Here is a 12,492-nt window from a genome sequence, read left to right as displayed (position 1 = left end):
CTCAACTATTAGCATTTGAGGCAAAATTAAATACAGCAACCTGCAAAATTACTGACGTAGAAGAGGAAATGGTTTTCATAGGGCAGATATCTCAAATGGACATTGTGCCAGCTAACTAAAGATGTTTCCATCATCCAGATCATCAATAATTCTTTCATTAGGAAAGCAGAAAGCATATATAAGATAGATGACTAAAAAAACCAATTGAGACCAACTATAGTCCTGGCAGAGAGATAAAAGATGCCTTCACTGGAATTTCTCACTTAAATTAGACTTATAAAGTCTATTTATAGACTTATAAATATTAGACTTACATAGAGGTATATTATACTTACATTAGACTTATAAAGAGGTAAACTGATACTTATAAAAAAGTAAACTGATTGAATGGAGCCAGCTAGGTGGCACAGTGGAATACAGTCAGGACTGGAGTCAGGAAGATCTGGCCTCAGACACTTAACTAGCTGTGTGACCCTACGTGAGTCACTTAATACTGTTTGCCTCAGTTTCCTCATCTATAAAATGAGCTGGAGAAGGAAATAGCAAAGTACTCCAGTATCTCTGCCAAGAAAACCTCAAATGGGGTAACAGAGTCAGACACAATTGAAAAATGACTGAACAACACAAAAGACTGGTTAAGTATAGAATAGGCAAGAATTTTAACAATGACAGTGACTAATGTGAGCAGTGAATAAATCATAATGCTGGCAGTAAAGAAAAGCATGAGATTTCAAGCCAAGAAATCAACTTTGTTTTCTGTCAGTGTCCCCTCTACTCCACACATACTCTGCTGCACCCCTATGCCCAAGCTGAGAATTCATTCAGTTATGCAGATGATTTGTTATAACAATATCTGTCAAATAAAATATTTGCTAGACTGTCCTAGCTTAAGCATTAGCAGTACTGAAATGACTTCTGGAGAAATCACAACTTGAAAATGGTGATACATTAGGTTCTTATTTGAAAATATTATTGCTGGTGTTGTATCTTAAGAATAATAATTTAACATAAATAGTGTGATAGTGCATAACTTCACTTGGCATCTGGTGTGAAAACTAATTGGATGAGGTTGGGCACAGGACAAGGAAAGGGTTTATGTGTTAATTCCATACAGATTAATAGTTCATTTATTAATTTAATAAATATTTTTTGGCTATTTTTTGGGGGTGGGGTGCTATGATGTGTCAGAAATAGTTGCTGCCCTCTAGGAGTTTATATTCTAATAGCAGAGATGACACAGATAACTATAATACACTACATTCTATAATTAGTGTGGCATGATTGGTGCAAATAATAATTGCTGTAGCAATTGAGAAGAGGGAGAGAGTAGTTCTGGCTGATAAAAGTGGCATTTGACCAGCCCTTGAGAGACGGGTAGGATTTCAAAAGATAAAGATGGGGAGAACACAATTCTAGGCAGAAAAGAATACATGAACAAAGATGTGTTTTATAAAACTTATAAACAAATAAAACATAGAAACATACATAGAAATTTATAAATAAATAAGAACTTATATAAATGTGAGATGTTACTGTTTTTGAATTGAAGAGTGACTTGGCTACAGCAGTGTTTTCGGAAGATTAATCTGGCTGCAGTACACAGAATGAACTGGAAAAGGGAAATGATTAGAGGTAGGAAGACTAATTCCTTAGCACAAGTCTTAAAGTGATGCTCCTTAACTAATTCAGTGACTTGAGGGGAAGGCTAGCCTCTCTTTAATGACTCTCAGGAGTCTGGTTTCAGTGAAATGGGAATTTCTTAAGCAGTTATTTGGTAGCAGACTTGATTATACGTATGCTGTGAGCAACCACTCTAGCCCTGTCCTGGGAACTTTGAAAGCCTTTACATCTCCTGGCTCTAAGAGAAGCCATATAGAACTACATGCTAAAGGATTAAAACTGGAGTTCTCCAAAGCATCTGGGGGTTGTAAGGGCCAAGAGAGCTTACTGTGTTCTTCTAAGCTCCAGGGTAGCTGAGATCCCTTCTTACGGTGTTTGGTATTTCTCTCACCCAGATCAGGATGTGAGAGTATAATAACTGACCATGTTCTTGTTATCATCCTGGCTGCTGAGGTCCTATAGAGATCTATAGTAACTAGGGGACAAAGTTACATGGTTGAATGCATACCTCCTTCCACATCAGCCATATCGCTCCTATGGCAGAAAGGACCCATCTGAAGATCTTACTGATGAGGAGAGGACTCTACAAAGATCACAGCCATTGCACAGAACTCAGGGACACTTGCAGGGGTTTCCCCCAGAATAGGAAGAGGAATAACCTTGGCAAAGAATTCCTTCTCCTGATCAAGAGAACATCTATTTGTCCAATGACTAGAATTCTTTCAGGCAGTCGATTAAAAGGGACTGTACCTTGAAAATAGTGGGCACTCAAAAAATAGCCACTGAACTGGGTGGTAGATACATTGCCAAGGACGTGGCAAAGGCTTCATTCACAGGGTACTGGATGATGGCTTGTTGGGGACATGGTAGGGAACATTTATACTTCAGGCAGTGGTTGGACTGGATAATCTAATACTAAGATTCTACAAAGAAAAATTCCGGGGCAGCTAGGTGTGCAGTGCATAGAACACCAGCCCTGGAGTCAGGAGGACCTGAGTTCAAATCTGGCCTCAGACACTTGACATTTACTAGCTGTGTGACCCTGGGCAAGTCACTTAACCCCACTGCCTAGCAAAAACAAACAAAACAACAACAACAAAAAAATGCCCTCTACATATTATAAATAATCATATTTATTGACCATGACCATAAAGCACATGGTAAAATTGGGAAGGAGAGGAAGGAAGACTGCCAACTGTTTGTACTAAGCACAGACAACCCATACCGGTAGTGTCTATATCTTTAATCAGTTAGCAAACATTTACTATGTATTAGACACTACTGCTAAATGCTGAGAATAGGAAGAAAGAAGAAAACATAGTCCCTGCCCTCAAAGAGCTCACATTTTAATGGGAGAGAAAACACACACACAATTGTTTACATGCAAGATAAACACAGGTGTAAGTGGGAGATGATTTCTGTTGGGAGGCTCTAGCTGGATGAGGTCAAAGCAGAGGCTGGGAAAGACTTCTTGAAGGAGGTGCGGTCTGAGATGCATCTTTAAGGAAGCTTGGAGGTGGAGGTGAGGATGGAGGGCACCAGTGAAGGGACATGCATTTAAAAGGGACAAAGAGTCAGGAGATGGGGTCTTGTTTGAAAATAAATGAAGAAGAGAAAAAGAATGGGAAGGACAGAGAATAACTTTTGAGCAGAGCTATTACAGTTTAGTATTCATCTTTGAGTTCTCGAACCATTTTACACAAGCTAGAACCATTACTGCAGTGGACAAGCTGTGATCTGGTGTTACACTATAGGCATAACAAGTGCTTGCTGAAACACCAGTCGAGGTAAGGAAGGAGAAGCTCATGCAGCTGTCCAGGCCAGGCTCCAAAGGCAGGCTGGCACCCTAAGCGTTCTCTGACTTCCCATCACTCGGGGCCAGTTGATGATAAAACAATCACACTTGCTGCTTACAAGACCCTAAGTCAGAGGGAAGGAACATGGCTTCTTTTGCCATAGAGGGAATGGAAGGCATTTTTGAAGGCGGTGAATCATAGGTAAGTTACAGAGGGAATCTCCATTAAGAATAAAAAGATTACAGGAGGAAAAAACTTGATGAATACTCACTGAAGTAACTTTATACAAAAACCATGACGTTTCCTAGAGGGATTCCCTTAAACTGCTGGCTTTTTCTAAGCCACCATTATTCCTCAGCTGAGGAAATGGGATTTTATAGACTTTGTCATAGGGGGAACTCCCCTGAACACTTTCCTCTTCTATTACAGGCTGAAGAAGATGCACTGTTTTATATTCCTACAACCAGAAGCAGACATCTGAGCAATGAAAGTAATCAAATGCCTCATTTGTGTTCTGGAAGTAGCCGGAAGGCTATCCTAAGGGGGTGTGAGTTAGGGCAGGTTTTCAGCACAGAACTAGTGACTGATACTCTGTTGCCTGAGGCCTGATGTAGCTTATCATTTTTAGAGTATCTACTAGTTGGCTAAAGGTTTGGCCAAGGCAACACATGAAACAAAGAAAAATACAAAATAACCCTCAGTCCTTATAATCAAAGTTTCCAAGCCCTTTCATTCCCATTATTTCTGGTGACCAAGCAATCTTTTTTTCCCTGCAAGAACTCTGTGAGATACCTTAAAAAAGGCATTTTAAAGATTTTTTTTCTTACAGATTTACCAATTATTAGAAAACAAGAGGTTCAGAGAATTGTGAGGGAGGATTTGGTTAGATCACTGGATTGGTATCCAAGTCTTCTAATTTGTTCAGTAATCCTGTCATTCTAACCCACTGGCTCCCTGTGCCTTCATATCCTCACTCTCAGATTAAAATGTACTAGTTAGTTACTAAATTATTTTTTTCCCAAAGTGCTTGAAAAAAAAGTTTTCTCGAATCTCAAAACATACCGTAGTATCCACAGGTTTGATGACCTTCTGTGTGGGAACATGCTTTGGGCCAGGTTCTTTGGCTGATACAAACACACATCCTTCAGCACCTAAGGTAATGATTACCATCTTGCAACCCCTTTCTGTCAGCACCAATCCAGCTTTTCCAGCTGCTGCAGGGCTACTAATTGTAAGCCCAGTTAAAATCTCAGCCTAGAAATCAAAGAAAGTAAAGTCGTTAATAAGTAATTTGTGCCAATTTATCTGAAGTTGTTTTATTAGAAAGCTGTTTCTATTTCTTTTAATTGATTTGGTTTTGAGACTCCTGACAAAAGTGAAGTGGTGATGCCACTGAGGTTGGATTACCTCATAGATTATAGGTGAGAACAAATGACATTTATAGAGTGCTTTAAAAGTTTTGCAAAATACTTTATATGCATAATCATAATAGTAGTAACTAATGATTATGTAGCACTTTAAAGTTTTTAAAGCATACATATACAAATATATAGGGTATCCCAAAAATCTTAGTGCAGTTTTAAGTTTTAATAGCTTAAGGGATACCCTTTATATTCTCTTATTTGAATCTCACAACTCTGTGATGTTAGGAGATACTATAGGTATCAGTAGTTAAGTGATCTGCCCCAGGTCACATAGCCAGTAAGTGTCAGATAGAATGTGTACCCAGATATTCCTGTAGTTATATGGGGGATTCCTTACATGGAGTGGGAATTTGGTACTAGATGATTTCTAGTACTTTCTAACTCTAAAATCACAAGATTCCATGAGAACTAGATGCCCGTAGTTAACCAAATGAATTTATTCAGATTTCAGTAATCATACTAATTGGGATGGGGAGATTTCTTTAAGATATTTTCAGTTCTTATGGAAAACTATGAGAAGAGAACTGAGGACGAGAGGGAAGAAATTCCCATTTACAAGTATGAAGAAGCCACATGGCTTCTTGGTTCTATATTAGGTCAGGGCTATGCTATAGGTATAGCATACAGTCTCACATAGGCTTGGGTATGCCATCAAACATTTGTTCTAAGCCTACAACTGTTGAATTAAGGCTTTAAAATATTCCCAGCAAACAGGAAAGAAACTCAATCCCAAGTTAGGTACCAGGAGGACTCAGGGATACAGTGTCCTGGTATTGGCTGGGTACCTAATGACTTGGGAAAAAATGCTATTTAACTATTTATAAAGCTATAATAGCATAGAAGGTAAAGGACCCTCCTGTGATATTTCCTTTAAAATCAACCAACTAATCAATCAACAAGTATTTATTAAACACCTACCATGGCCTACATCTAGAGGCATCAGGTTTATCCCTTTCTCTTATCTCCAGATCAAGGTGTGAAACTACCTTATCACTCACTGGTGTGGTCTTTGCTAAGGCAGCAACAGCAGCAGTCGCTGAGTTCATATTACAATAATGTGAATTCATACACTCAGGCTGGCCCTTGCATTTGGCTTTTAAAACCAATAGGGACATATCAAGAAGCAGACACAGATGAGAGGCCCATCTATGGCCAACAAGTACATGTGAAGACTCAGAGATAGGCACAGACACAAGGTATAGGTAGACCTGGAGAGAAACCTGAATATATATGAAATCTTTACAGTGAAACATATGCACCTAGAGGCTGATGACAGATGAAAAGATGGAACTTCAACAAGACAAAGAGGAAAGGGATTTTGGTAGGCAGAAAAGAAGATGAAGATACTCAGTTCTAATGTGGCCTAGAAAGGGGTTGGCTTAGATGAATTGGCGTGTCAGGGAATTTCACCTATGTTGAGGAGCAACTTGGACCTCAAAGGTATGATGTGTCATATGAACTATAAATGTCTAGATGGAATGCAGGATCCAAAAAGCAAAAGCAGGAAGGTTGGTGCTGCTGGGAGAGGATGGAGAGGGAGCAGGACAAAGTGGTAAAAGCATCAAACCAAGCAGAGATGAGGAATCTGCTTCTGATAAGTAGAAAGACATGTGATTCTGAGCGGGTCTAGGGAATGAAGTATCTATCACTGAGGCTCATAGCCACTAGTAAGACTGGTCCCAACTTAGAATCATGGATGAAGAAAATGATCTTTGGGGCAGCTAGATGGCGCAGTGGGTAGAGTACCGACCCTGAAGCCAGGAAGACCTAAGTTCAAATCCAGCCTGAAGACACTTGACACTTACTAGATGTGTGACCCTGGGCAAGTCACTTAACCCCATTGCCTAGCCCCCCTCTCCCCTCCCCCAAAAAGAAAATTATCTTCTCTGTGGGTAGAACTGGCTGTATCGTAGAGCTAGTAAATCTGCTTCAAGCAAGTTCAAAGAGACACTGAATTAGGTACAAAATGATTTGGCTGTTTCCTTACAAAGTTCTTATCACTTCCACATCACTAAGCAGTTCTTGTTGCTCAGAATGAAGCCCATTCCTATATACTTCTTTGACTCCTCTGTTTCCTGGGAGATGAAATTGTAAATAAGGGAAGTAAAGAATTATAAATCAACAAGTACTTATTAAGCACCTCAAGCATATTAAGTATTTATTAAACCTGTACAAGTTTCTCTTCTAGGTGCTGGGGATACAAAGACATAAGCAAAAGCTTAATAACATCACCACTAAGCTCAACGAGCAGGCACTGTGGCTACGAAGATAAAAGTGAAGTATTCCCTGCTCAAGGGTCTGACATCCTGTTGGGAGACAAACATGAGAAGAGAAAAGTAACTACAACATAATAAATAAATGCAAGACAGCTACAAAGGAATTCTGGAGGTAGGGAACTAGCTTCTGGGGAGAACATGACAGGCCTCCTAGAGCTGACATCTGAGCAGATGAGCTTTGGCAGATGAGAGAAGAGAGTGCTTTGTAGACCTAGGCAAAGTCATGAAGATAGCAGATAGAATGTTACGTATGGCAAGCATCAAGTACACTAGGCTGGCTGAGAGAAAGCAGGCGTGAAGGAATGTGATGTGCCATGAGCCTAGAAAGGGAAGCAGCCAGGAGCCAGACAGTGAAGGGCTTTAAAATGCAAACACAGGAGTTTTCAGTCTATTCTAGAGGCAAAAGGAAGCCAATGGAACCTTTCGAGCAAGGAAGTAACACAAGGCAGAGTTTGTGCTTTAGAAATGTCAGTTTGGCAGATGTGTAGAGCATGGATTAGAGACGAGATACACTGCAGGCAAAGACCAACGATGAGGGAATGGAATAGTTCAGACAACAGATGATGGGGGACAAGGTTGGCTGTGATATGGGTTAGGGGGAGAAGTAAATGGATTTAAGGAATTTTTTGAAAGTAGAATTGACAGGGTCTAGTGACTGGATATAAAGGGTAAGGTAGAGAGAAGAGTCAAGGATAACTCTGGGGTTGTAATTAAAGTGACACAAATGACAGCACTGTACTTCAAAGAAACAGGGAAGTTAGGAAGACAGCAAGTTCTGTTGTGGACATGTTAAGTTTGAGATGTCTAGGGGACCATCCAGCTGAAAATACTCAAATAAGTAGCTGGTGAAGGACTGGGTCCAGGAAAGAGGGCAGATCTAAGAATTATTAATAGAGATAATGGTTAAATTCATGGGAGTTAATGAGATCACTGGGAAAAAGCATAAAGAGAGAAGAGTTTCTAGGATGTAGCCCTGGCATACACCTATACAGATAGGGGTGGGATGTGGATGTCATGAAAGTCTGGAGAGGGGAGGGTGTAAGAGGAAGTGAAAGTCAAAAGCGTAAAGTACTGCAGAGAGGTTAAGTAGGATGAAGACTGAGAAATGGTTAATGACTGGTGACCAAATGGTCATTGGATTTACCAATGAATAAATCATTGGTAGGAAGACGGGCTGTATGGGGGTTGGGAAGTGAGGGAGGTGTTGAAATGGTTGGCAGTGAGTATAGGCAGCTTTTTCTAGGAGTTTGGTTGTGAAAGGAGCAGAGAGATAGAATGATTGTGATCTAGGTCTGTTTTTAAACGTTAAGGGAGGAGTCATTGGATAAGGAAAGATCAAAAATTAGGGAGAGGGGTGGGGTGATCAGAGGAGCAATATCCTAGAGAGTAAGGGAGGAGATAGGATCAAAGGAACAAGAGAGGGATTGGCATTGGCAAAGAGAAGGAGTATGTTCTCCTTCAAAGCTGGAGCTAAAGAGAAGAGAATGGGGGATGATGCTGAGGTATAGAATTGAGGAAAAGAGAATGTGCCTCTAAAACAGGTTAGAGTGCACACAGGAAGGCTGTGATTCCAGTACTAAACTCCTTGAGGAAAGGAGGGAGAATAACCTGGGGGGCCAGTGAAGAACAGCTACTAGGATCTGGACAGTATGATAGAGTTCAAACTTTGTTTGAAAGGTAGCAGAATTTAGGTTTTGTTTTTAAAATTCCCAGTAAGTGGCAGATCTAAATAGATTTCTGGCTATTTTGAATAAGGATTGATACAGTGTCTACTCTTATCTCATTAAATCCTCACAACAACTCTGGGAGGTAGGTGTTATTCTCATCCCCATTTACGCTAAGACATTCACTTTCCACTTTGCCCCAGAAATGAACAAAGCGATTAAATGACTGAGTGACCACATGACTTAGCTCTATCCCTGTACTTCATCACTGAAGAAAATAGTTTTTCTGCTTGTTAAAGAGTGATTAGGCTCTTTTACTATATTACCTCACTTTCATTGCAGCAAAATATATCAGAGACGGTATAGAACTGTGCGTCAAGGTCAGCTGTGGCAGGAGCAGGATTAAACAGAGTCTTCACTGCAACAGAATAAAAAGGTTGTGTAGTGGCTGGCATTTGGATACTATGCATTTGTAAACATGCATCAGGGAAGACCTTGAAATGGCATCTTTTTGATCTTTTTAATTTTTTCACCATTTAAGAAACGTCAGGCAACACCTGGAGAAGCAAGCAGTGAGCAGAGAGAGTCAGCATGGTTTCATCAAGAATTGGTCATGCCAGGCGCAGCTAGGTGGCATAGTGGATAGAGCACTGGCCCTAGAGTCAGGAGGACCTGAGCTCAAATCTGGCCTCAGACACATAACACTTACTGGCTATGTGACTCTGGGCAAGTCACTTTACCCCAGTTGCCTCACAAAAAAAAAAAAAGACTTGGTTATGCCAGACTCACCTCATTTCCTTTTTCAAACAGGGTTACTAGACTGGTGAGAATAGGGAGATACTGTAGAAATATGTAAAGGTGATCAACCCTTAGACTCATAGCTTACCTAACTTGCAGCAAAGTATTTGGAAATTCAATTCAACCAATATTCATTAAACTTCTTTGAGGTACTAGACACTGTGCTAGGTTCTGGGGATACAAAGCCTAAAATAAAACATTTCCAGGCCTCTAGGAGCTGACAGGAAGGCATTCTAAATGAGGGGACACAACATGTTCCAAAAAAAATATAATCTAAGGCAAGGTGAGGAGGAAAGCAAAAGAAAGTTTCATGGAAGAGATATCACCTAAACTGATCCTTGAGTACAGCTAAGGAACATGACAGGAGGGAGTGCAATCCAGGCCTGGAGAATGGCTTATGTACATCTAAGAAAGTGGAAGACTGGGTAGAAAGCTTACTGGCCAGCTCATAATCTAGTCTGGTGAAAACAAAGTATGTGAAGGAAAGTAATGTGAAATAAGGTTGGATGAAGCTGGCTATGGAGGATGATGATCTATTAGGTGGCCTTAGAACTGGCTGAATGAGTGTGTTCAAAGAACAGTTGCTTGGTGTCAGTCTGGATGGACGTCTCTTGTAGAGTGCTCCTGGGATTGAACTCTCCATGGCCTTGTGCTTTTTTTTTTCTTTTTGGTGAGGCAATTGGGGGTTAAGTGACTTGCCCAGGGTCACACAGCTAGTAAATGTCAAGTGTCTGAAGCTGGATTTGAACTCAGGTCCTCCTGCCTCCAGGGCCAGTGCTCTAAGGCCTTGTGCTTTTTAACCTTTTTTTTTTCCAATGACTTAGATGAAGGCATAGACGAGATGCTTATTAACTTGGTGGTAAAACAAAGCTAAGAGAACTAGCTAACACAATGAGTGGCAGAATCAGAATCCAAAATAAATCTCAATAGACTGGAATGGTGGGTCAAATCAAATAAAATGTGATAAATATATGGTTCTAAACTTACGTTCAAAATGTCAACTTCACAAATACAAGATGGAGGAAATGTTTGTAGACACCAGTTCATCTGGAAAAGATCTGGGGGTCTGAACCAATTGCCAACTTGATAAACTGACTGTGATGTAGCAGCCAAAAAATGTTAATATGATCTTAGACTGTATCAAAAGAGGCATAACATCCAGAATGAGAAAGGTATTAATTCCCTTTTATGTGCTGTCTTCCCTCTTTAGAATGAAAGCTTCTTGAGGGCAGGGACTGTCTTGCGTGTTTATATTTATATTCTCAGCACTTAGCACTAGATCTGGCACAAAGGAAGCACTCAATGATATCTATCTATTGAAGCTGAAGGAGAAGAGGTAAATTGCTAATCAAGAGCCCACTTGAGGAAACAAAAATGCCCTACGTGAAGTTCCCAAACCTAAAAATATTCTCAAATACATGAAGATAAACTGCATGAAAAATAAAAACTATTTCAAAAAAATTCTAAAATTTTGAAAATAAACCTTCTGTTGCAAAAATGGTTTGGAACTTTTACAGAGCCGAATGAGAACGATGCTCTAGCTTCTGAAGGTGTTTATCAAATGGTGACTGTGCCGTTACCATACACGTTTATGTGACAAGATTCACTTCCAGATTCTCTAAGCTAAAATAACATCACCAGAAACTGTTTATGTTGGGCTGCTTCAGTGGTGATTCAAGTCAGTCCTGGCATTAGGCCTGGGAACTGGGTTGAGGGTTTGTATTGGGGGACATCTGACATGCTAGTTTTTAAAGCTCTGTTACTGGTACTGAGCCAGATGGCTTGGTTTTCACCATATTTGTAAAGTTCCCTAACATTTGCTAAAACTAAAAGACAAATGTAAAGCCAAGTGGATATAAGAAGGCACAGTAGTTTGCTGTGAAAAATTGTTAAAGAGATCAAAATCAAAATAAAGTTGCCTCTTAAAAAAGCTAATTTTGAGCTAGCATGAGAGAGAGAAAGAGATGTTTTCATAGGAAGAATGACAAATGCGTAAAATTACCTCCGCTCTTGCGGGCCATTGTCAGGGCTTCCAGAGAAGTAGCTGGAGATATTTCTAGCTGGCAGATAATTACTTTGGCTCTGCTAATGATATCAGCTGCCTTCCTCAGGTCATCAGAATTCAACAGCAAGTTTGCTCCGGCCACGATGACGATAATATTCTGTCCTAGAAAGATATTTCTGGGTACTTATTTAAGTTACAAAAACAAGCATCAGAGAATCTTGAAGTTGGAAGGGACTTCAGAGGACATCTAGTATAATCTATCCCTGAATAAGAATCCATTCTACAGTGCACTGACAAGTTTTTGTTTCAAGACCTCTAAATGGGAGGAAAACATACCACTTCCTAAGGCAGTCCATTCCACTTTCGGATAGCTCCAATGATTGTGCAGGTTTTCTTCATATTGAACCTAAATTTGATTTTTTCCCAACTTCTACCCATTGATCCTAATTCTGACTGCCAAGCAGGCCAATCAAGACCAACCAGAACAAATCTAATCTGCCTCTCACATGGCAGGCAGTCCTCTGAATATGTGAGGTCATTTGTTATGTCCCCCTTAAGTCTTCTCTTTTCTAGGCTAAACATACTCTGTTCTTTCCACCAAGCTGTGTTTGACATGAACTTAAGGCCTGTCATGATCTTGTCTGTCCTCCTCTGGACACATTCTAGCTTATTAATGTTGTTTTTCAAATGTGTTACCATTACTTCACTTGTGGTCTGACCACGGCAGAGGTTAGTGGGACTACTACCTCCATATTTCTGGAACCTCTGCCTTTCTTAATGTAGCCTAAAACTGCATTATTTTTCTTGGATGCCAGCTCTCATTGCGGCCTTAAGTTAAACCTACTAAAGCCCCTAGACCTTTTCCAGATGAACTACAATCTAGTCAGACTTCCTCATCTTAGATTTGTA

General features: G+C 40.1%; 1 protein-coding gene across 5 annotated transcripts in view; it reads right to left on the bottom strand.

Moving 5' to 3' along the window:
* The window catches only part of RBKS (ribokinase), a 122,268-nt gene that overhangs the window by 39,823 nt on the left and 69,953 nt on the right, over positions 1-12,492 (bottom strand). For 4 of the 5 annotated variants that reach the window (XM_020983779.2, XM_020983780.2, XM_078149785.1 and 1 more), the window contains exons 5-7: positions 11,581-11,745; positions 9,107-9,198; positions 4,479-4,670 (exon numbers count right to left, since the gene is read on the bottom strand). In XM_020983779.2, the coding sequence (XP_020839438.1) occupies positions 4,479-4,670; positions 9,107-9,198; positions 11,581-11,745 (449 nt within the window). Of the gene's footprint in view, positions 1-2,818; positions 3,130-4,478; positions 4,671-9,106; positions 9,199-11,580; positions 11,746-12,492 lie in introns of those variants that run through there. The other variant, XM_020983781.2, reaches the window with a different exon arrangement.

This window comes from Phascolarctos cinereus, unplaced genomic scaffold, assembly GCF_003287225.1.
Source record: "Phascolarctos cinereus isolate Bilbo 61053 unplaced genomic scaffold, phaCin_HiC Scaffold_2;HRSCAF=192, whole genome shotgun sequence".
NCBI classification, from domain to species: domain Eukaryota; kingdom Metazoa; phylum Chordata; class Mammalia; order Diprotodontia; family Phascolarctidae; genus Phascolarctos; species Phascolarctos cinereus.
Note: the sequence above shows the minus strand (reverse complement) of the source record. Positions and strands in the feature narration are given on the sequence as shown.